A 26,195-nucleotide genomic window follows, 5' to 3' on the forward strand; every position below is an offset into this window, starting at 1 on the left:
GAAGGATGTAAAGCCCATAGCCCAAGTCAGGGGAAAGACTGAAAGAAAAGTGAACGGTTGTATTGTGAAACTGAAATTCAATCTCCCAATACTACCTCCCCATTTTAGACAACCTCTTACATAAGAGCAGCACTGGAGAAATGATGAGCTCATCAGGATAAATCCACTGGATACTTTTATGTGAAACAATCCACACACACTTACCTTGAAAGGCTCCCAAAATAGCATGAAAAGATTTTAAATTATAAGATTGTAGTGAAGATAAGTGGGGCTTTCCTGGTGGCTCAGTGGTAAAGAATCCATGTGCTAATGCAGGAGACATGGGTTTGATCCCTGGGGTTGGGAAGATCCCTTGGAGAAGAAATTGGAAATCCACTCCAGTATTCCTGCCTGGAGAATCCTATGAACAGAGGAGCCTGGAGGGCTATAGTCCATGGGGTTGCAAAGAGTCAGACACAACTGAAGCAACTTAGCAAACACACACACACTGTATTTATCAATACCAGAAATTTGTAATCCGTTTATAAGATGAATTGTCTGTCAGTACCTATGGCAGTATATAAGACATGTTACAAAGCACTGGAGATACGATAGATATTGCTAACAGTAAACATCAAAAATAAAATGATAATGTGAAAAGGAAAAACACATTTATTTACAAGCACAATGATTCATGCATTAATAACAGAGCAGCAATGTGGTTGCTTTTGCCTATACACCAATGAATGAACCATTATAAAAGTTTTATGACACACAGTATTACAGTCATATTCATAAAACAGTATCGGAGGCATTGTTACATTAAAAAAGAAAATAGCACTTAACTGTGATGATAAGCTGATAGGAAGTTTTTCCAGTTACTAGAGAGAGGGCTGTACTGTACAGTCATGTAACTCTTTCAAAGAAAAGTTATAAAACAGTAGGGAAACTAACACATTCTTAATTTTCTATATCTCTCACCTTATGCACATGTAAAGATAAGCTGTACACTTCAATACAAATCTTTGCACACGATGTTCTACACGACAGATAACTTAGGTAGTGATGATTATGGGACAAAAACGTGTCATACAGTCCTTGACATACATTGATTAGGTTTATATACGAAGACACTCAACACACATACACAACAGATAAGCTTATTAACTGTCATGACGATTACTATTCATAAGGTCTTTTCCTTCATCCTCTTCACAGTGGGTAGGCTAGAGAGGAGGAGGAAGAGGAGGGGCTGGTCTTGAGGTCTCACCAGGTGGCAGAGGCGGGAGAATAGGAGGAGGTGGAAGGGGAGGCAGAACAGCAGGCATGCTCACTGTAACTTTCCAGAAATACAGCACAATTTCTGTCTGACTCTGGCTTTTTCATTTCTCTATAAATGTTTCTGTAAGGCCCAGTCCTTCCACTCTTTGCTTTAGTTTCAGTTCCCATATCATAGAAGGGTCCATATCATAAAAGAAATAAAAAACCACTTTGAACAACAGAATGCTTCTGCCAGATTGCCTAACATCAGTTTGCTTTAGTTTATTAATTTTTTAATTTAAATATTTTTAAAATGTTTACAATGTTGTGTTGGTTTCTGCCATACAACAACTCAAATCATTCATCATTATACATACATCCCCTCTCTCCCTGTTCTCCCTCCTCTCCCCTGATCCCATCCCCTCCGTCCAGGTCATCACAGAGCAGGAGGCTGGGCTCCCTGTGCTACCCAGCAACCTCTCACCAGCTATCCGTCTTACACCTGATAGTGTATATGTGTTGATGCCACTTTCTCCGTTCGTCCCAGTCTCTCCCTCCCCCGTGTGTCTGCAAGTCCATTCTCTACAGCCGTGTCTCCCTTCCTTGCGAAAGGTTCATCAGTATCATTTTTCTAGATTCTGTGTTGCTGTTGTTGTTCAGTTGTTAAGTCGTGTCCAACTCCCTGTGACCCCATGGACTGCAGCACACCAGGATTCCCTGTCCTTCACTATCTCCTGGAGTTTGCTCAGATTCATGTCCATTGAGTCAGTGGTACTATCTAGCCATCATCCTCTGCTGCCCTCTTCGCCTTTGGCTTTCAGTCTTTCCCAGCATAGGGTGTTTTCCAATGAGTCGGCTCTTTGCATCAGGTGGCCAAAGTATTGGAGCTTCAGCTTCAGCATCAGTCCTTCCAATGAATAGTCAGGGTTGATTTCCTTTAGGATGGAATGGTTTGATCCCCTTGCTGTCCAAGGGACTCTAAAGAGTCTTCTCCAACCCCACAGATCAAAAGTATCAGTTCTTCAGCTCTCAGCCTTCCTTGTATTTGTTTTTCTCTTTCTTACTTCACTCAGTATAACAGACTCTAGGTTCATCTGCCTCACTGAAACTGACTCAAATTCATTCCTTCTTATGACTGAGTGATATTCCCTTGTATATATGTACCCCATCTTCTTTATCCATTCTTTTGATAGACATCTAGGTTGCTTCCACGTCCTAGCTATTGTAAACAATGCTGCTATGAACATTGGGGTATGTGTGTCTTTTGGCAACCTACTCCTAGTACTCTTGCCTAGAAAATTCCATGGACAGAGGAGCCTTGTAGGCTATAGTCCATGGGGTTGCAAAGAGTCGGACACGACTGAGTGACTTCAGTAACTTCACTTCACTTCAGGGTATATGCCCAGTAGTGGGGTTGCTGGATCATATGGTGGATTTATTCCTAGTTTTTTCAGGAATCTCCATACTGTTCTCTGTGATGACTGTATCAGTTTGCATTCCTGCTAATGGTGTAGGAGGGTTCACTTTTCTCCACAACCCCTCTGGCGTTTATTGTTTGTAGATTTTTTAATGCTGGCTATTCTGACTGATGTGAGGTGCCACCTCATTGTAGTTGTGGCTTGCCTGTCTCTAATACTTGGTGATGTTGAGCGTATTTTCTTGTGTTTATTGCCCATCTGTATGTCTTCTTTGGAGAAATGTCTGTTTAGATCTTCTGCCTTTTTTTTGTTGTTGTTTGATTGGATTGTTTTTTTTTTCCTAATATTGAGTTGTATGAGCCGTTTATATATTCTGGAGATTAATCCTTTGTCAGTTTTTTAATTTGCAATTATTTTCTCCCATTCTGAGGGCTGTCTTTTAATCTTGTTTATTGTTTCCTTTGCTGTGCAAAATCTTTTAAGTTTAATCAGTCCCATTTGTTTATTTTTGTTTTTGTTTCCATTACTGTAGGTGGATCACAGAGCATCTTTCTGTGATATATATCAAAGAGTGTACAGCTTGTTTTTTGATGCTGCTTCTTCTTCACCATCTAGCATTGGTTCAGAAGCACTCACCTCCATCAAGTTGTCCCCTGTTAATTCCTCTGGTGTGGTGTTTATTAGCACTTAAATTTCTCTGTGATCTATATCTTAAAACCTTTTGTCCCCACCATTCTTTGCTCTATCCACCATCTCTTTCAAGATTTTCTTGACTGGCTCTTTTGTAAATCCTGCGACATCATGCACAAAATCTGGACACAATTTTCCCCAGTAGGAGTTATTATTACTGTCTTGATGGCTTTCAGGGCTTTTTCTGTATCAGTGATGGCATTTTCGATGACATAATCCCTCAAGATGTTCATGATGTTCTCTGTTGAGGTTCTCTTCCACAGCACTGACAATCCTTCCCATAGAGTACCCTGTATAATGAGCCTTCAAGGGCCCCCTGACCCACTATTCTAGACACTGAATTAGAGATGTTGTGTTTAGGAGAAACACTTTATGGTGCCTTCGGTGTTGAACTCATGGGGTCTGGGTAGCTAGGGGCATTGTCAGATATCCAAAGAACTTTAAAAGGCAGTCCCTTACTAAGAAGTTACTTTCTGACTCCAGGGTCAGAGCAACAATAGAACCAATCCAGCAAAAGTCTTTTCATTGTCAGGCCTTCTTGTTGTACAGTCAGAAGACTGGCAGCTGGTATTTATCCTTTCCTTCAAGGGTTGGGGTTAGCAGCTTTATATGTCAGGGTGATCCTGATCATAAACCCGGCTGCATTTGCACAAAACAGTGATATTAGACTGTCCTTTCCTGCCTTAAATCCTGGTCCTTGCTTCTCCTCCTTATTACCAAGTGTCCTTGGTGGCATCTTTTTTCCCAGAATTGGGCACTTTCATCTACAGTAGAAATCTGTTCAGCAGATATTTTCTCTTTCTGTGATTTTCTTAATGGTGTCTGGGAGCTCATCTGCTGCCTCATGGTGGATGAATCTTCTTCTCCCGCTATCATGACATTTTTAAAGCCAAGCCTCTTTCTAAAATTATCACACCATCTTTACTGGCATTAGTTTCTCCAGCTTTAGCTCCTTCACCTTCCTTTGGGTTTGAAAATGAAAGAATTAGTTGCAAGAATACTGGAGTGGGTTCCCATTCCCTTCTCCAGGGACTCTTCCCAACTCAGAGATAGAACCCAGGTCTCCTACATTGCAGGCAGATTCTTAAGTTGCCAAATAATGGCTTCAGCTTTTTTCCAGTCATACTAGTGTCTATAGGTATGGCTTTCTTAAAGCAATCCTGCACCCACATCAAAGCTGGACTTTCTTTGTGAGATAAATAGATATTTCTGGAAAAAAAGAAGAGATTTGAGCCTGCTGATGTAGCTGCAACCATGGCTTCACAAATTTCCTTTATTTTTTGCAATAGTCCTTATGCTGGATTTATTTATCCTGACATGGAGGGCAGGCAAAGCTTCAGACTTCAAGCTATGGTACATACCAAGTAATTCAGGTTTTTTTCTTGTTCATGTCATGACTTTGCTTCTTCAGTGCACTTCTAGCATCACTAGGGGCACGTCGTTTGGGTCCCCTGGAGTTGTTTAAGGTTTATGGTATTGCAGTAAACACAACACAAAATATACGAAAACTGCAAAGAGATCACTTTTTACTGTAGTATCCAATTTACTGGAGAAATGAACCGCTCACAAGGAGATGATTAGCATCACTCAGCATTTCAGGCAGATCCTTGCAGCACTTGAGCTCACCAGATAACAGGAGATAGCTACAAAATTATTACAGTAGCACAGTGTGGACTCTAGTTAATTTATTTCAGTTACAGTTTAATACTACATCTTTATATTTGTATACATTACTCTTGACTGTGAATGGTGTCATGAATGGTCTGTGCATAAGTTTTGGTCAGTTTTAACTTGTCTTAATAGATTTGTGTGTATCTTATGGTATTAGATGGTAAATAGACTAGTATCTATTTATACTTTATGGATTCATGATATACCTAAATTCAGAATATTTTTTTTCTATATTTCTAGGCTATGTAGTTAGCCTGCAAGTTTTTTCAAATTATTGCAAATCTCAAAAAAGTTCCAGATATTCATTGAAAAAAACTCCACATATAAACGGACCTACATGGTTCAAACCTTTGTTGCTCAAGGGTCAACTGTATATAACGTACGTAAAAGTAAAGCTAAATCAAAGATAGTGACATTTCTCAAATCCTCAGAGGGAGTTTGAGAGATGGCAAAACTTGAAACTAATACATGAGAAATATAAGCAGTAATTTGTTTCTTAAAAAACACAAGTTCTGGAGGCACCTTTTGTAACCTTCCCTAAAGTTTCAGTCTCAGTTTATTGATTTCGGCTAATGAACATTCAGCCTCATATCTTGGGGAGTTGGAGGGGCAGATGAGATTATTAAATTTACATAACGCATCATCAACTCTCCTTTGTCTAAATTCATGTGTCACTTATCTTTACTACAATCTTTCACTAAGGTACTCATCCACCTTTCTCCAAGTCCTGAGGCTTGCCGTCATTTGCCATCTCCATCATTTTTCTCTCCGTCCTGTGCTTTCTAGGTCATCCTCCCATGGTCTTTCTTGCCACTGTCTTAACTTTTCCCTTTCTATCCAAGTGCTATGCTCTAAATTATGTATTGTATAAACATAATACTATGCTATTTTTACATTTTAAAGTATTTGTGACATATTATAGGCTGGAAGCAAGTTCCATCAATCCAAAGTCTCTGTAATAGCAATGGTATATAATATAGCAGTTCTAGTTGTAGCGTATTAGTACTGCTGTAACTCCCTTCAAAGTATGTTCAATCTGTTATTAGTTTAATAAAGGTGGGTGAGCTTTATTCATTGGATTCTCTTCTGATCTAAACAATAGAAGCTAGTAGTAGTAGATAAGCTGTGTAATATTACTTTCATAGTTTCTGATTACTTAATATTGACTATTATCTAATTACAAATATGATGCTTACATCAAACACTTGAATTTTGAACAAATCATTTTAATAGAGAGGAAAAATTTGCTAGCTTTTCATGTTTACCTGCTCTCTAACAAACAGTTGGATATATGACTAAGAAAAGGGGCAGCGCAAGTCACTTGGTCCCGAAGTCCACAGAAGATCTTTATGGAGATGAAACTGGGACAGTGCATTCTTATTCATAACTTTAAGCTATTTCTGCTGCTGCTGCTGCTGCTGCTGCTAAGTCACTTCAGTCGTGTCCGACTCTGTGCGACCCCATAGACAGCAGCCCACCAGGCTTCTAGGGAATCTTAATTCCCGAGAAATTATACAGAATCATCATTCTACTCAGTCATCAAACTGGCTCACATTTTAAGAGTCATTTGGGAGCATCTCAGAGATTTAACTCCCAGGAAGCCAGAAGGCCATGCTAGCTCTGGTCTTCCCTAACAGTCCCAGACCTTCAGGAGAGCTCTTAGATCAGTGCTTTTTAAATATTAACATGTGCATGAATCACCAGGTGATCTTGTTAAACTATAGATTCTGCTTCAGTAGACCTCTGGGATAGTTCTGTGAGTCTGCCTTTCTAAGAAGTGCACAGCTGATGCCAGTGCTGCTGGTCTGTGGGCCACACTTTGAGTAGTAAGGTCTTACTCAGTTGATTCTCAGTCTTGGACTGAGAATTCTCAGTACATTGGAATCACTGGAGAGCTCTCAAAGTGCTGGTGCATGAGTCCCACCTTAGAGGATATCTGATTGAACTGGTACAAAGCAGTGGCCTGGGAGGCAGGATTTTTCAAAGTTCCTCAGTTGTTTCTCATATGTGGTCAAGTTGGAGAGCCTGAGCCTTAGACGTGATCATCCCAGTCCTGGATGTGATTCTCACCCCTCTTTTGCAAAAAGTCTTATCATCTTTATCCCTCTTTTTCTCCATCAGACCCACCTTGCAAAAGCAAACAAGCGAACAAAAAAACTACACACACAGCATCACCAAAAGAAACAGAAAACTTTGCCCAACACCCTACCTGTATCTCAAGTGGCTGAATGTGGCCCCAAGTCTCCAGTGGGTCCCAGCACTGCTGGTCTAACTCCTCCAGCTTATTATTTAAAACCTTCTCTTCTCTCACCTGCTCAAAGCCCCCGTCTCCATTCTGCACAAAACTCTTCTATCACTTTAAGATAAGAAAGCAAACTGGAAGAATCACTTTATCTTTACATCGTAACCATATTCTTTTCCTGCTCTCTGCACCCCCACCATGCCCTGGCTCCAGGCCCTCTCACTTATCCAGTGAATCGCCTCCTGAAAAGACCTCTTTCATTCCTGAGTCCTAAGGGTCCCACTTTTCTGGATTATTTCCATCGCTCTTTTTTTAACAATTTATTTTTAATTGGAGGATTACTGCTTAACAAAGTTGTGTTGGTTTCTGCTGTACAACGTAAATCAACCATAGAGTATGTGTATACATGTGTCCCCTCCCTCTCGGACCTCCCTCCCAGCCTCCCTACCCCTCTAGGCCGTCTTTTGTGTGCTGTACAGTCCCATCACCAGCAAAGCCTTTTGAGCCATTTTCCAGTCACAGCCCACTTTCTCTGCTCTTCCCTCACTTGCCAGTCCAACAACTCTCTTCAAGTCTGAGAAGTGACCTGCATGCCAGATTCAGGGTTTATCTTCCTGGGGTCTCTCTCACCTGCATTGGATCCAGGGAGCACTTCCTCTTTATTAAAATTCCTGGCCCACGTCATGTCCCTCACCTGGGTCACTCGGCCTCACACTCTCCCACACACACTGGCCTCAGTGTTGCCTCTCCGGGTATCCCCAGCTGCCTCACCTGTGCATGGCCGAACTCTCCCTTTTCTCAGGGCCCCTATCCTCAGCTGTCATCTCCTGAGAAAGGCCTCCCCTGCACTTTCTTTACATGAGTCTTCACCACCCAGCCCCATACCCTCTGTGCCTGCTGACTGATTTTTCACCACCTGGAATATTTTCCTGGGCTTTTGTCCATGAATTTATCAGAGGGCTCATCCAGTAATAAAATAAATCCCATAAGAGCTGGGACTTTGCTTATTTAATTTTCTGCTCTCTGCCCAGAATTTGATCATGTCTGACACGTAGTAGACACTCAATAAATACATGCTAAATACATGAATGTTGCTGAAACCTTTCTCCAATTCCCCCTGAGAACGCATGAGCCCACTGGCTGTCCATTAGAGACAAACAACTCAGTTGCAAAATTTCCCTTCTGATTCATAACTGAATGTCAGTGGCATTTCTTGTCTCTGATGAAAAGAGTTTCTGTATTCTAACTAACCCACCAGCTGTCTCCACCTTGATTCGTGGAGCTGGTTTGTCCTCCTTTTCCTGTAATGAACTGGCACATCTTTGGCCTCTGTGTGCACATGTCTACAAACTTGCTTCAGGTCTCCAGGGAGTAACTGTTCCAAGAGCTTGAGTTCTTTAGGGGAAAAAAAAAAGAACCCATTTCTTTAAAAATACATAATTGCTGCCTCTCCTGAGATATTTTTACAGTGTGTCCCTGGAGGAGGAATTCCAGCTGATGGGCCAGTGCAGGGCAGAGGCCCCTAGACAGACTGTCTGGCTCCAGCTCATGCTCTGTGCTAACACGGCTAATAGGCGTTAGAATTTTGATATAGAGAAGCACCGTCCTTGATCCTGACTTTGTTCCACAGTGTTCACATCCGGCTGAGAAGCACACAGCTGAGGGCCAAGAGCTGCTCATTTTCTTCATCTCCTCTCTGTCTCTGTTTCTGGGGCTCTTGTCTCTCTCTCTCTTTGCAACAGATGTCTTAGGAATAGGTTCAGTATTTCATAGAGCACACACAAAGTAAATTTCAATTGGCAGAGGTTCAGTTTGCCCCACATGAAACTTTGAGCTGACTGGAACTGTTCTACATGTATAATAGGCATCAGAGCTGCCACAAAACCCTGTTACTGCCTTTATTATCCCGCTTTCCCCCTCTATCCAAATTTTCACTGTCACTTCATTCCAGACCCTAAACTCAACACTCACTACAGTTAAACTGAGAAAAGGCAGTAACCCTTGATTCATAAAGTGCCCATAATTCTACAAACATCTAATGAAAACGAGCAAACATCTCTGTATAAAACTTGGGTTCAGTTCAGAAATATGTTTAACTCTCAAATGCCTGATAAAACCGTGGGATTGTAGGCTCTGACAACTCCTGGCTGGTGGTCTGGCGAGGGAGAGGGTGCCCAACATGAGAGTGACCTCCACCAAATTCCTGCTCATCTTTTTGGATTCTTACATCTGTGGGCCCTTCCGTTGGAAAATGGCACTGGAGTCTGCTTACTTAGAGTTAGCTATTCCAGTGACTTAGTAAGCTGGAGGGGAGGGGAGTAATATTAGATATATGAAAGTAAGCCCTTACTCGACCTTCTCTTAGAGACAAGACCAGCACCTCTTACAAGCATGGTTTTCCTTGGCTTGTGGGAAGGCTGTTCGTAGCCCTTCTGCGCCAGGCCTTCAACATAGCTTTCAACAGGCCTGGCTCTCTCGAAACCTTAGCAAAATACAGCTAGTTCACACTCAGGCAGACCTCAAACCGAAACCCTCCCAGTTAGCAAATGATGTTTAGCCAAAATGCTTAACTGAGTCCTGGCTCTAGGAGACTGTGTGATGTGGGATTGCCATAGCTCAAGAAATAAACCAGCAGCCCCTTCATTGCCATGGGATGCATTCCAGTGCGATTCTCAACAACTTTCATCATATCCTATGCTAGACTTCCTTGTTGGAGAATTCCTGTTGGTTTTTTAAAAATTATATTTGTTTGCATGTCCATTGGCTGCCCAAAATGCATTCTTTATGGATTTTCCTATCACTGCTTGGGTTGCGTGGAGAGTTACATACTACAGAAGCGTGGCATCGATGAAAGTAACAATCAAAGAGAAACAGTATGTTTTCCCCCCTTCCCATAAATCTGATCTGTAAATGCAAAGAATGGGAAGCATGAACATAAGAAATTTAAAAATTGTATCTAAAACTTAAAAAAGAAAGATTGGCAAATGATAGGATAAGACTTTAAACAATCTAGTCTTGAGAAAGAAAACCTTTCCTATAAAGACATTTCTGAACCTCCGTCTGAAATACATATCTTTGGGGCAGTAATCATCAGAAACATAACGGAGTCCTGTGGAGCTCGGTTTTATTGTCTTGCATCAGTGAACATTCCTCAAAAGCATAGAGTGTCACTAATGGAATTATGTGTTTTCATGGTATAATTACATTTGATTTTTCCTGATATTTCTGTAGGCTTTTTGTTCATGGTCCCATGACTAGACAGAATATTTACAACTTTTTGTGTGTTATTAGCCTATTCAATCCCCACACCCATCCCCCTCATAATAAAAGAGACTAGAAATAGGACTTTTTAACAGAAAAAAGACAATTTTTTAAAAAAAATTTTTCCTTCAGAGGTTACCCATCAACATCAGCAACAAAACACAAACAACAACAACAAAGAGAAATAAGAATTTTATACTGGAAGGAAATAGAGCAAGAGATCACTCTGAGTTTTGAAACTCTTTGAGACACAAAATGGGCACTTAATCTCTTTTTTCTTGATCTTGAATGAATACTTGTTGGATGAAATGGAATTTATTTGATCTTGCTTGACTGGTAGCTCAGCTGGTAAAGAATCTGCCTGCTGTGTGGGAGACCTGGGTTCGATCCCTGGGTTGGGAAGATCCCCTGGAGAAGGGAAAAGCTACCCACTCCAGTATTCTGGCCTGGAGAATTCCATGGACTGTATAGTCCATGGAGTCACAGAGTCAGACATGACTGAGCGACTTTCACTGTCACTTTGGGTGTGTGGGTGTGTGGAGCACTTGGGTGCTCCAAATGATCCTGTCACTGGAAGAAAGATGAGTTTAGCAGTAGAGTAATACTGACCGGAGGACACAATACCAAGATGCCATCAAGTATGTGAACAGTGAATCTCTGTTTTTGAGAAAAGAGAATGTCTAGCTATGAAATCACAGAAATCTCCAAGAAAGAGACATCAGCAGTTAGAATATTATGTTGACACCCAACATATGATTGTCTTCTCTTCATCTTCTCCCACATTAAGTCTTAGCTTTGCTCAACATCTCAGTGACCACTTTCCTTCTAAGCACTCAATTCCTATTCTGTACATTTCATCACTACAGAATAGGAGAATGACGCTTCAAATATGCATACACTCTAAGGTTTCCCCCCCTCAAAACATATTAGAAGTAAAAGAGAAAAGAATGATTCTTGGTATATAGGTGTGGACTGAAGAGAGTCTTCTGCTTGCTAAGTAGAGTAAGTTTGGGAGTCTATATGAACAATGCTAGTCCTGACCTGGGTTGTATATTCTTATCATAAAATGAACTGAAGTTAGCATTACATTTCCCCAAGTTTAAATACATTTCTTGAAATGCCATTTATTAGATCATTGAAAACACAAGTGTGGTTCTCTGTCCTCAGATCCCTACAATCTGGCTCCCAGCCCAGCCACTCAACCCAAATCAGCCTCCAAAGTCTTCCAAAATAACTTCTCAGCCAAAACCAATAGTATCCTGTAGACTTGTCAGCTGCATCTGAAACCATTTTTTTCGCCTTGCTAACACCCATTCTGGTCTCAGATTCTGAAGATTCGTTCTTTCCAGACTTTTTGTTTTCTCATCTCCAGAGTCACATCCAGAGCAATTCTCCTTTAGAGATCTTTCCAACTTTGTAATTTTAAACACAAGGCTTGTGCATGAATTATTTACCTAGCTCCAGCCCTAAACTCTCCTTACTTTCAAAAATAAAGTTTTACACCTCTGTGCCAGTCTTTCAACTGTAATTAATTGTGGTAAAGTACCAACTCTGATTTTCATTCTCAGCTCCTTGCTGCTGTATAATCTCTTGGTTTCTGTAAACAAAAATTAAGTCACTTTGACTTTTTGCTAATCCCCTTACTTTCATTAAATTTCTAGATGTATATATTTTATTTTTATACATTTATGTATTATATTTACTGAATTAATGTTTCTTAGTCATCCTCCACCCTTCCCTCTTCATCCTTAGTCAAGTGCAGGTGAGATCATACTTTATAAAGATTCAGATAAATATTGTCTGTTGATCAGAATGCAGTTAATAATGAAGGTGTGGTCCCATCAATCTCTACCAGCTCTTCCTGTCCCACTCCAAACAGCACTGCCTGCTCAGATCCTACAAACATCCAATAAATCTTCCTTTCTCTCTCTTTTCCACTTCTTAGTTGTTGTCATTCTTAAAAGGATGTCCTTTACTCTTTTTAACAGATCCGCTCCATTCTTCAGTGGCGAAAGTCCTTTCTCCAAAGGACTTTCTGTGGAGTATATGTAAACTCCTATGAACCAGCTTGCTTCCTTCCTCCTCTTCTCATGAATATATAGCTTTATGTGGAAGCATATCTAAGTCATCTTTCTGTGCATATCAATTCCTGTAATTTCACAGATGTATCAGTATATCTAGCATATTTTAGATAACACTTTAGAAAGGCATCTTTTCGGTTAATCAGGAAAATCTTTTGCATTCTTAGGTTAAAAATCCCTATAGTCTCCCCATCCCCACAACCATATGCACTTAAGATAATTTTCAGTAACCACAGTTATTATTAAAAACTACTTCATACTGTGTGCATTTCCTTTTCAGGATCCTCCCATGGCTGTAACCCTTGGACTTCGAATGGAGGAAATGATTTTTAATCTTGCTGATACACATTTATTTTTTAATGATTTAGAGGTAAGAATTTTAAAAGGTAAGAATAGTTGTATCCAACTATTAAAACTCATATCTTTTCTAGTTATATGCAGATAACCTTGAAAAACACCTGGAAAGACAGAAATTTAGCTCAAGAGAAAAGTAAAGTTTCTGTCAAGGGAGACATTGTGTATGCAAAATAAACAAAAGCTAAATTGTGTTCATGAAAGATATATATTTACTGGCATACACTGAGAATAGAAATGTCTTCAGAAAGGAGGTCTTGCCTTGCTGTCCCATACAATACACCCCTATCTGCTGCTCCTGGTCCTTTTAGTGTCTCAGCCACAATTCATTTTATCTTTGGAATCAACATTAGCTTTTCCAGATTATTAACCAGGATGCAATTTAGGTTAATGACTGCACAATAGTCACAGTGCTCCTAGTGCTGTCATGGGTCATTAAATTTTATAGACAATCTGAAACTTAATGCTAGTCATTATCATTCCCTATTATTCCTCTTCTGGATAAAACCTTGCGAGAACTATTTATGTAGTACTTCTGACCAGTTTGATTGCATTTATTTTCTCTCTTTTCCTAATTTATCTTTTCATTTCCAACCTTAAATGAAGAGAAGGTAAAAGCAGTAACAACAAACTGAAAGAACCCAAGAAATATAGCCTCAGGATAGCTGAATAAGTACTGTAATAAGGTATATAATCTGAGTGCTAACGGTCTGAGTCATTACGCATTTAGATGATAAAATGTGAAATAACCGAGCAGCATGGGCACTGAGAACAGATTCGCACAACTAGACTGAAATAGACTTTTCTTTCTCTTTTTAAATGATCCATTCAAATCCATTCAATTTTTTTGTCTCTTGGTTTCACAATGAAATTAAAGTGTTTACCTATAATCACAGTATGAATGAAGATGGGGATTGTTATTACTGAATCTGCACCTTGTGTTTGACATTTCCACTAATCAGTTACCAACCTTTTGTAATAAATACGTTTATCATATAACTTTTGTAGAGAAGATACTGTAAGGTCTATCAGCATAAAAATCACATCTAAGTTTACCTGCTAAGTGGTAGAACTGGAATTTGAAACTTTGGAATCTACCAGGCTCCAAAACATCTACTCAGCCCCCATGCCATGCTGAAATTAACAGACAATAGAGAGGAAGATAAGCCAAGTTAGTCAGTGTCTTAAATAAGTTTTTTTTTTTTTTAATTGACAAGGTCTTAAACCCAGTTTTAAGGCATCTCAAGTAAAAGATATGTTGTTCAGCATACCCCATAAATGTATGGGGTGGAAATACATGTAATAGCATTTTCTTTCTTATTCTTTCTTCATTGAGTCACTGTTTTTACTGGATAATAAAATTTTAAATTCTGTTTAGAAAGGTTTTATTGTTTTCTTTAATAGACAGTATGGAAGATCAGTATTCTTGGGCAAGTCTTCTAGTTTTAGATAATAAGAAATAATAATCACCTCTCTAAAACCTGATATAAATTAACCTTTCTGTCTAGTGTACAGAATGATTTTTTATACACAGGATAATAGAAAACATACTTTAACCTTTTAGGAACTTGAATTTTTTATACATGTATGATGATAGCATATAACTTACTGGGTTTTCTGTTGGGTAAAGTGGATGAGTCTCATTCTGAAAAAGAACTCTTAAAATTATTATTCCTCTCAAATCTGTGAAACACACACACACAAAAGAAGTTTAATGTGATTTTACCCAAGTTTATAGCTTTATTTCATTTCAATTATTATTTTTTACTAGACATAAATGGAATAAATGACCCTTTAGGTTTCTTAGTGGTACTTTTGAAGCCAGATGGAATAAATTTACCACCCAACTTCTAATAGAACACTAAAGTGAGAATTTGAAAGTAGTGTATGATGAATTTAAATATACCTTTAGCAATTTTGACATGAATATTGGCATATCAGAAACATATGGTTGGCTCTCCTGCTTTAAGAATTTTTATTTTGGATTAGATACTGTATAAACTATATCTTTAAAATACCCAGCACGATCTCTGGTAGAAATAGTAAATGAGAAAATATTGGTATTGACTTTCTCTTCTCTGATTATAGCTTTTTAGTTGTGCTTTAGAATGTGATAAAAATTCCATTCAACTCAACCACTAAAACTTAATATCCAACAATAACTTACTGAATCAAAGAAATGATTTTGTCTCTGTATATAAATTGATTGAGTTCTCAGACAAGAAACACACACACGTTCACACACATCCAAGTGGCCCAAGCAAACTCAAAGGCTTATACTAACTTAAGTGAGATAAACAAATACTAAAACTAACAAAATCTATAGTTTTCAAAATCATTCAGTCCAGTTACATACATACCCACTATCCTTCTGCATCTGATTTTGAAACTTTACTTTCTCCCAGGTTTTCATTTCAGTAAACCTCTTACAAGCAAACCTTGGCATGAGCTTCATGACTGGTATTACTCTTTGTCAGCTTCTAATGACATAAAGTATGTTAAAGAGAATTAAAGAGAATTCCTTAAGAGAATAACTCCATGTTTTGCTTATTGTGTTTTTTCCCCCTTGTGCATTTAATCTCTGGGGATTCCTTTTTTTAACCTAAAAATCTATGTGAGACAAACCCTTCAATAGAAACTGCAACATGTGTAGTAACAGCTGCTCTCACATAATTCCTTGAAAGATGCAAATTTAAATCCTCTTAAAAGAAACTTCACTACATCCTTTCCAACTGTGGAGAAGGCAGATGCTCACTCTGCTGCCCCTAAGAAGTGGATGCTCTCCATTTAAATAATATGTTATTTCAGTTAAAATAACTTCCAGAAGAGAAGGCATCAAGGAGTTTGGGCTTACAAAAGTGAGAGAAGACTGCTATGGATTATAACTGATAAAGATCAGTGACAACTTTGCAGTCACTTTCTAAGACCTTCTAAAATTAAAGAATTTAAGATTAGTGCCAGAATTATTCCAGATGCTCGCGTTCTTACACTAAAGTTTGTGAAAGCCAAAGCATGAAACTCTTTTTAGTATCTTAGGTTTTAGTCAAAATAATTCTTGTAAAGTTCCTCTGAGTGAATGCTAATTGAAGAACAATTATTTAGATTTTTCTAAAAATGTAAGTGATTGAAGTTCAGGTTTCTTTCACTGGACTGTAATCCTCAGGCACAGGTCCAGAGTCAACAAGCATAGTTAACTAGGCATAAATTTAAAGAAAAGTTCCATTTGGAAAAACCTCAAACATAACTTCAAATATGGAACTCACGGTCCAGTAAGTTTGATATACTGATGTCCTCAAGAGTAAAAAATAAATTTGAGGGCAAAATGTACAAATTAACCATGTGAGTTAATACTTGAAATGTCAGAGGAATTTCTCTAAAAATTAGATGAGAGAGTATTAGATAAAGAAATGACTTACAGTTACCAATGTAATTCATAAGAACCCTGATTTTTAATATAATTAGCTTATGGTAAAACTGTGGAAATTATTTACATGATAAAGATTTCAGAACCTCGGTGGAATGAGCAACTTTGCATGATTCCATTTCGATGGTGGTTTAATTTGGTCTTCATACTTAACAGGAATGTCACCAACTCAAAAAATAATTCTTGTCATCTAGAACTGCTTTGCTACCTCAGTATTCTGGAAGAACTTTCATTTCCAGCTTTCATACTTAGCAGTTACATCTCACCCTTTCCTTTAGAGCTCACTCTAACAGCTATTATGGTTGGTATAATGCTTTTCCCTGAGAATTTTCTGGAAACCTAATGCCTTCTGAGGTTAAAGTTTGAGCTGTGTCCTTTTCAACAAATACTCGGTCAAACTGGGAAAGAACCTTTTAAAAATGCCTGTCCTGCAGCCTCAGCCTACATTCTGTTCTTTTGCCCTTTCCTTCACTCTTGATATATCTTCTTACAGCCCTTACCATCTACATATTTTATGATATTTATATTCTATAAAATATTTAGAATATTTTATATCACCATAAACTTATGTCAGAACATCTAAATGATTGTGGTAATTCTGTCTTGAATTACATTTGTGGAAAATCCCATGGATGAAGGAGCCTGGTGGGCTGAAGTCCATGGGGTCGCTAAGAGTCGGACATGACTGAGCGACTTCACTTTCACTTTTTACTTTCATGCATTGGAGAAGGAAATGGCAACCCGCTCCAGTATTCTTGCCTGGAGAATCCCAGGGACAGGGGAGCGTGGTGGGCTGCCGTCTGTGGGGTCGCACAGAGTCGGACACAACTGACGCGACTTAGCAGCAGCAGCAGTAGACTTTTATTTAGTCAACAAAGACTTGTTGAGTGATTGCTTCGTGCCAGATTATGCTTTAAATGTAGGTTTATCCAGGTGACCCAAACAGCCCCCTCAGGGTGCTTCCAGTCAGATTAACTTTTAAGGCCCTCTCTTATCTGTGAATGTATTTATTAAAAAGTTAAACCCATAATTTATGTTCCTCATGTGAATCTTTAAGATTAATTTACCTGGATTTTCAAATCATCTACTAAAATTGTATTGATTGAGGTACTCACTAAGTTTCATATTTTAAAAGAAGCCTGAGCCAGCTAATTTATCCTCACACTGAAGCAGGATCTAATATACTCAAGTGTCGAAAGCTGGAAATGAGATATTAAATGTTTCACTGTCAGATACTTCCAAGTCCTATAATAATTATAAATAGTAGCTGAAAAGTCTTTAGTATGGCATCTTATCTTCAAATGTAATGATTTTTTAGAGTTGATTTTGAAAGATAAGCACTTAATATATATATAGTCAGTCTCTGTGAGTTTGACTAGAATAATTTGATGAGAAAAAAATGAGGTCTGGAAGACAAAACCATACTTATTCCGAAAGTGAAAAGTGATAGTGAAGTCACTCAGTCATGTCTGACTCTTTGCGACCCCATGGACTGTAGCCTTCCAGACTCCTCTGTCCATGGGATTTTGCAGGCAAGAATAGTGGAGTGGGTTGCTGTTTCCTTCTCCAGAGGATCTTCCCAACCCAGGATCGAACCCAGGTCTCTGGCACTGCAGGCAGACTCTTTACCGTCTGAGCCACCCTGAAGTATTAATAGATTCTCAGTGTGGAAATGCCTTAGCCAGATTCCACCTTCATATCATGTACTACTTCAGTGGAGCTTTGCAGATTATTTGAAGATAGAAAAAGAGTCTTAGAACAACAAAGAAGAATTGAATTCTTTTTCCAAAAAGTTGCCATTTGAGTATGCTATAACAGGTCAATTATGTGGATGTATATACCTAAAGTCTGTTTTCCTCTGAATTTGTAGCACATTGAAGATGGTAAATCTTCATTATTTCCCTTTTACTTGCAGTATTCTTTTCAGCTTCAAGATTTAAAAACAAGCTATAAAAAGAAAAAGAAAAAACCCACCAGCTTCTATGGTTACCAGCTTTTTGCTGTATTGAAAGACCAGGACTTTTAAACTAATATCACCATGGTTCTTTCATGGTATCACTCACCCTGCAAAAAACCAGGAAGTCATAGAAATTTCACAGAACACCATAATCATCAAGCCCCTCTGTTGCTGCTCAACAAATAATACATAATAGTAACCACTGGGGTTAGTCTTAGTCACTCAGTTGTATCTGACTCTTTTCAATCCCATGGACTGCAGCCCACCAGGCTCCTCTGTTCATGGGATTTTCCAGGCAAGGATACTGGAGTGGTTTGCTATTTCCTTCTCCAGTGGATCTTCCAGATCCAGGGATCAAACCTGGGTCTCCTGCACTGCAGGCAGATTCTTTACTGACTGAGCTACCAGGGAACACCACTGGGGTGTCCAGCCCAAATAAGTTTTGAGTATCTTCAGATTAGCTTTGCTTTCATATTTATGTGTGCATAACAGAAATGACTGGAAGTGATCACCAATATTATTTTTGGGGTAGCAAAGAGTCGGACATGACTAAGCGACTAACGTAACATAATGGTGATTGTAAAGATTCAAAAGAAACTTCTTTATCAGTCATTTTAAGATTAAAATTAATTTTTCATTTGTTCTAAAGAAACCCATGTGCCCTCTGTCTTCAGGCTTTAAGGCCCTCGACTGGGTTTAGATTTTATAGGTTGGAAATAGTGCCATTTCCCAGCCTGAGAGGGCAGGAAGGGTGGGCAAATGCTGCCCTCTTCTGGCCATAGCCTGATCAAGTGGAAAGATGGAAAAAGCTTCAAACATGGTGACTAGCATCCTTTGAAAAACAACTCTTCCAATGTTTTTAACAGGAGTGTGATCAAGTTCACATAGATGATGTTTCCTCTGATGACAATGGGCAGGACTTAAGGTAAGCCACGCCTTTCAGTATGCTCTTTCCTACAGAAATTCAGCTGTGAAGTTTTGCACATGTAATTATTTCTTTTATTTTTTTTTAATGTATTTTGGGTGTTGCAGTACCTACAGTTTTGCAACTGATGGCTTCCATGCAGCTGCAAGTAGTGCAAACCTTTGTTTGCCAACAGGTGTAAGAGGAGGGGTTGACTGGATGAGGAAGTTGGCTTTTCGTTACAGAAGAGTAAAAGAATTATACAACACCTACAAGAACAACGTGGGAGGTATGTGTGGCTTAACATTTAATAAAGATACTGCAGATAGATGTACAATTTGAGCTACAGTTTCAAGTTTCATATTAAGGATGACCCTTCTGTAAAATAAATTATCAAGGATTCATGATGGATGAGAGTAAGCCAGAATTTTTAGTTTCTTGGAGTTGGTGGGAAAAAATCTGACGGCACAGTGAAGTGTACAGCACTGTCAGATGACTGGGGAATTCTTTGTGCCCAGGTGTTTGGTCAAGATATATAGCAGGACATTTGTCTGACCCTTCTTCAGCTGGGACATTCCCAGTGAAAACCAGACAGAGGACCTGATGGAAGCCATGGAAAGAAGACCTATCTAAAGACAAGAGCCCCAGTCATTGAAGCAGAGTTGTTAGCAGGCATTACCTTTCTGGAATCCTATCAGAAATAAGCACAAGCAGCGCTTTATGTTGTTCCAAAGACATCAACTAAATTTACCCTTTCAAAAATTGCATATTATCTGTCAGTTTATCTTTGCCATGTATGTCATGGTTTTTAAGAGTTCAAATGTTCTGTGGGTAGTGACTAAACCATTTTATACTCATTCATAAATTACAGGTAATATCAAAACCTGTGATATCAAAACTAAGATCCTAGATGTGCTTCTTAGTATAATAAGCCTTAATGATCTCTATTGTTAGGATCAGTTTTAGGTCACCAAAATCCTAGGGTGGGCAAATCCTAGGGATTAGTTATGAGGTCATTTAAGGTTCTTCTCCTAGGGCTTTTTGTTTGTTTCACTTTTTAAACAAAAAGAGAGATGACTGAGGAGTATAAACCAGAATCTAAAACTGAAGAAGACAGTTAAATATATTTGTGAATGCTCTACATGTGTATGTTCACATATATGTCATAGAATGCAATATAATAACTAAAATTTTCATGTATGGTGTATATTACACCATACACGTCATGAGAGTGGACTCTGTGTCTGTTGGCCTTGTATCCAGTGCCTAGCTAGCTTGAAGCACATAAGATGTTCAGTAGATACTCTGTAACTACAGGAGAACGAAAACATGTAAAACCATGGATAATAATAATGTTAAAACCAAAATGAAGCTTAGGTATGGATGTTCTTCATTTCCAAGTGAGAACCAGGCTCTTGCAGTCTACTGACTTGCCCAGCCGTTTAGGCAGACAACTCAGAAACATGTTTCCTAATTCACTCTAACATTCTATGTAAGACATTTTTTGCAAAACCAAATAAATAGATACTCTCTTTAAAAGCAACTGAGGGTAATAAGTTCAACTTTAAAATAAATATCCCTTTGGGAAATCTGAATTAACTTTTCTCATTAAAGCATGTTATTATTTCCCTCTTAAAGGGTATTATTCAATTCAGTCGCTCAGTCGTGTCGGACTCTTTGTGACCCCATGAACCGCAGCACACGAGGCCTCCCTGTTCAGCACCAACTCCCGGAGTTTATGCAAACTCATTGAGTATCCCAAATCCATTGAGCTGGTGATGCCATCCAACCATCTCATCCCTTGTTGTCCCCTTCTCCTGCCCTCAATCTTTATTATTATTAAAATTATATGAAAATTAACAAGCTTGCTAGTAAATAACCTTATAGCTGAAAAAGTTTAAACAATGAGATATGAGTCCATTTTGTGATATGTTAGCATCTCTTTATTGAAATAAAGACAAATGAGATTTGATAGAAACTAGAAATTTTGATTTTAAAAATATCTACCTAAATATCCACCTATATATATATATGTACTCAGTATTCTGAAATAGGATTTAAATAAGAAACTCTATTTTTTAGTCAATTTACATGTTCTTGTTTCATCATGAAAGCATAAGCTTTCTCTATAAAATTAGTTTAACTACTTCTTTTCTTGTCCTAATGCCATTGTAATGTTCAGCCATCATCTGTAGCTCTGTCACAGGCTTTAGGATTTTCAAATTCGCAACTTCTTTTTACAAAGCAAAGTATTTCTAATAGCTTCAGCATTAATATTAGAAACAAATTCTAAAAAATTCTAAAGCTACATGTGGTAATGTCATTATTATTTCAAAGTGGTAATAGCTGTAATTTTTAAGAAGGTAAACATTTTCTGACAGTCACAATATTTGGGATTCATATCCCTAGGCTGGTAAATCCTTACTTCCCCTGCTAGACCTATTCTGTCAGTCTACTGGAGTGGAACCCGAGCAGGGGAGTTGTCAGAGGCCCTCCGGTGACTGACGGCAACCGTGCCAGATCCTAGGATCAGTGAAGGCAGAGACTATGACCCACCCTTCACTGTTATATGCCTAGTTTTTAACCCAGACTGTTACATGTAGAAGTTGTTCAGTAAATGTTTGTGGAATGAATGAATGGATAATCAATTCTGACATGAAAGATCAGGGTTGATATGTCTCTATTTTTGATATAGATGGGAATAAAAATTATCCATAGTAGACAGAAGGGAGACTAAGCGAGGCATCCCTAAAAAACGTTGATCTCTTGACTCTGCCCTGCTTTTCCGTGTTGCAGGACTTCTTGGCCCGGCCAAGAGAGATGCATGGCTGCAGCTGAGGGCTGAGATCGAAGGTCTGACAGACTCCTGGCTAACAAATGCACTTAAATCTTTATCAATTATTAGTACGAGGTAAGCCTCATTGTTGCAGTTTCTGTATTAATTGTATTGAAGATGTCCTTCTAGTAGTCTAGCATGTATCAAAATATTTTAATTCCCAGCCTTGTTTTAGAGGTTGAAGGGACCTAACACTTCTGTGTGTGCATGTGTGTGTGTGTGTGTGTGTGTGTGTGTGTGTGTGTGTGTGGTGGGAAGGGGTATAGAGAATGGAGGTTGCTGCTTTTTATCCATTTCGCCTCATAACCCTTGATAAATCCCATGGGAATGTCATTTGACTTCCAAATTTTTTTTAAAAAGCACTCTGTTGGTGGCAAAATACAGAAGATGGTGGCAAAAATATACATTGTTTTTATCGTCTGTGCATGTTTTTAAGTCTTTTAGGCCATTATAGATAATGTACATAATTCAACACATCCAAAAAGCAACAGAAAGCTCCTAAATAACTTGAAACCTTTGTGTTTGAACAGAACAATGAAATGCTGACTTTTGTTAGTATAGATAATAGAATTGAATAGACATAATGAGTTGCATACCATGTGTCATAAATACTAATGAATAAAATAATATAAATCTGGAACATGATAGCTGAATAGGGTGGGGAAGAATCTTTGTTCTATCCTATTCCTCAGTTTTATTTCTGAGTTGGAGGAATAAATAAAATTATGCTTAGCAAATGTGTGGAGGAATAAATAGAATTATGCTTAGCAAGTGTGCTTAGCAAAACAAAATTCAGAGAAGAGCTAATATTTGGACTGGTAGAATCAAGATTCAGAGAAACCTTGACAAAGTAAAAGGAGAGTCTAGCATTCAGAACACAGAAGTAGACAGATGTGCCCCCAACCCTATTCGAGACTTGGAGCCGCATGTTATGATGAGCCGCTGCACTGGAAGCAGAGAGGCTCAGTGGTAAGGGAGGGGCAGTAGAGTTCCCGGGTTGGGCTAAGCAAGCAGAACAGAGAACATTGCTCAGTTCTGGGCACCTCATTCCAACAGGGACTGTGACATATTTGAAGCACCTTGTGTCCAACAAAGTGGCCAGAAGTGTTTAGGCCATGGAAACTACATAAAAGGAACAATCAGAGGAAGAAACCAAGGAGTTTAGTCTGAGAAAGTCATGAGTGGGACAAGGTTACCGATGTCGACTGCTTGAGATGTTGAGCTGGAAACAAGTTACATTTCTCTCTCCATCTATGAAGGAGAGAGTTGGTCCCAATGAGTAGGAATCCTAGGAAGGGAGCTTCTGGCTCCATGGAGGAAGAATTGTCTACAATTAAAGCTGTTTTAAGATGGGATTTGCTGTGACGGTGACCTGGAGACCAAAGGTCAAGGAGGCTGGGATGTGAGGACTGCAGTCTGAAATCGAGTGTAAAATACAGTAGAAGGTGCTTTCATTATTTTTAAAGAAGTCTCCTAGATAATCAGAAACAAATGTTATTATGCTATTGTTTAGATTATCTCTGTGTTACCGAAAGTATATTATATATAAATCATTTTTAAACACATGGGTATATGATATAAATAAATGTATGCATATGAAACATAAATGTATGTAAGTAAATAAATACACGAATAACAAGGAAAGGAAGGGGAAAAAGAAGTCATTATACAATGATGGTTTTGAAATTTGTCATGAAATTTGTGACATTATCCACATCCTCACCTTATTGGTAAATTTCACAAAATACATCAGGAAAGCAGATGTTTATACCAGTCGTTGCTGAATTATGTATCAGAGCAAATGCGTGCATATTTTCCTTCACTACATTTTGGGATCTATTCCCAGCATCTGGCATTGTACCTACTAAGTGATAGGCACCATGAACAACCGTTGAACATTGAAAGGTTGGCCTATCAGGGGGTGTTTATTATCGAATTGAAAGATTACAGTGATAATTTAAAATCTGCACGAGTAGACGTTACTTTAGAAAACAAATATGCCAATTTCCTCCCCATCTTAGGAGTAACTGCGTAAATGTCTTGGTAACAACAACCCAGCTGATCCCAGCGCTCGCGAAGGTTCTACTTTATAGTTTAGGAGGTGCTTTTCCCATTGAGAATATTTACAGTGCAACTAAAATAGGTAAGAGGATTATTTCTAACTGTGTGAAGTATGTTCAGATCTGTGTTTGGGGGATTTTCTTAATGTGTGTCTTCCCATGATTCCCTCTCTCATCCATTTGGCTATTAGAATATCAAACAAATTTGGCAGAGCCCAGGTAACAAAGTTCTCTGCAACTGTTTAAGCATGGGTAAATTTTATAAAAGCTGTTGCCTAAGAAATTTTGAACTCTGTATCTGACTCTTTATATATACGTTTATATTATTTATTTGTATTCATTATGGCACATGCTATTTAAATAATATATAGTATCTTTAGCCATAGAGTTTAATCTTTTAATAAATATATGTGGTATTATATCTTGCATATGCAGTAATCTAGATCTAATATAAAAATGCCATTTTAGCATCATATGGGAGTATCAGATGAATTAAACTAGTATCCTTAATTCAAGAGAGAAAAAGTTTCATGAATCAGAAAACACATTTGGAACATTTGTATCATGTGAATGGCTGAAAATACACATTTCCCAAAAAGTTTGGTAGCAATCAAAGAACTACCACCTTGTTTATTTAGATCACAGCTATCTATGGAGCCATCTTTGACTTTAAGTGCCTTTCACAGGCGCTGAGACTTCTAATAAACTTTCAGAAACAAAACCTCATCAACTTCTGCCATCTTGAAAGAGTTAAAAGAAAACAACTCCTGTTTTCTGTTGTCTGTCAAGGAAATGCCTGGGGAAATAGATGAGTTGTATAATGTGCCTTGAAGGTCAACAAACTTGGGCTTTGGCAGCTTGACAAGAGTTCAGAATCCTAAAATCCCCGACCAAAAATAACCTCCCTGGGCCTTGCACAGTTCTGATATTGGCACAGGCAGAAAGAGCCCCCAGCTGCAGCTGTTTGGGGAGTATAGTTAAAGAGGGCCAAGCTTTCTTAAATTCCTGGTTGTCCTGAGGATTGCAGTTCAGAGCTCTAATACCAATCCCATTCATTTTTTCGTTGTTTGTTTGCTTTTTAACATTTATTTTAATCCAATCATTTTTTCTCTTTTTTATTTTTTAAATTATGAAAACATTTACAGGAGACTTGGAAAATATAAAACAAAGTTACATATATTAATAGTTCTATATGTTATAACTTCTTAAAGTAGTTGAATTAAGATGTCTTAATTGGAATTTTAATATAAAACTCTCAAAAATTGATAGCATGAATATAGACAAGTAAAAGGATATAGTAGACCTGAAAAGTACCATGAGCCAATTCAACATAATTAAGATTTATACAATTTTTCATAGAACAGTAGGATACAAATTCTATTCAAGTTCCCATAGACTATACACTCAGAGACACTGGAACATATCCAAGGACATAAAACAAGTTGCAAAAATTTCATAGTCTAAAGGTATTGACATCATACACCATTCATTTATATATAAATGTGTATATTTATGCTAGCAGGAGTACTACATGGAACCTGATTTTGCTTTTTGATAAATTAGTTTTACACAGATGTAAACATCTCCTCTAGTAAGGTCAATAGTCTTTCTTATTAAATAAAACTAAGTTGTTCCTTATATCTAATCTGAAAAAAAAATTATTTTTCCCTTTAAGTCAGTACTTTTTGGAGTTCTGAACTAACAGAATAAGAAAAAAAAATGCAGAGGTAGCCATGACTGCATGAACATACTGAGAAAGAAATTCAAAGCATAATGCTAGTGTTTTAAAAACAAAGAACCTGTAGAAATCGTGATGTTGTTCCCATGGTGCAGTCAGAGGATGCTAGTGTCACCAGTACTGTGGCCCAGACAGCACCGTTAGTACAATTAATCTGAGCAAACTAGTTTCCAGCCACTTGAAGAAAGGAGTTGTTTTATCACAGTAAACCCATATCTTAGTATTTCCTCTCTCATTCTAGGTGAACCTTCAGTATTTCACAGTAATATTTTTAGCTGATTTGTCTATACTACTGAAGACAAACTAGATAAAATTGATGC

General features: G+C 38.2%; 1 protein-coding gene across 1 annotated transcript in view; it reads left to right on the forward strand.

The window, feature by feature from the left end:
- Positions 1 to 26,195, forward strand: part of EYA4 (EYA transcriptional coactivator and phosphatase 4) — a 91,497-nt gene that overhangs the window by 60,774 nt on the left and 4,528 nt on the right. The window contains exons 12-16 of the mRNA XM_068984957.1: positions 12,883 to 12,972; positions 19,204 to 19,262; positions 19,370 to 19,530; positions 22,038 to 22,152; positions 24,099 to 24,220. Coding sequence (XP_068841058.1) covers positions 12,883 to 12,972; positions 19,204 to 19,262; positions 19,370 to 19,530; positions 22,038 to 22,152; positions 24,099 to 24,220 — 547 coding nt within the window. The remainder of the gene's footprint in view (positions 1 to 12,882; positions 12,973 to 19,203; positions 19,263 to 19,369; positions 19,531 to 22,037; positions 22,153 to 24,098; positions 24,221 to 26,195) is intronic.

Source organism: Capricornis sumatraensis, chromosome 13 (genome assembly GCF_032405125.1).
Source record: "Capricornis sumatraensis isolate serow.1 chromosome 13, serow.2, whole genome shotgun sequence".
NCBI classification, from domain to species: domain Eukaryota; kingdom Metazoa; phylum Chordata; class Mammalia; order Artiodactyla; family Bovidae; genus Capricornis; species Capricornis sumatraensis.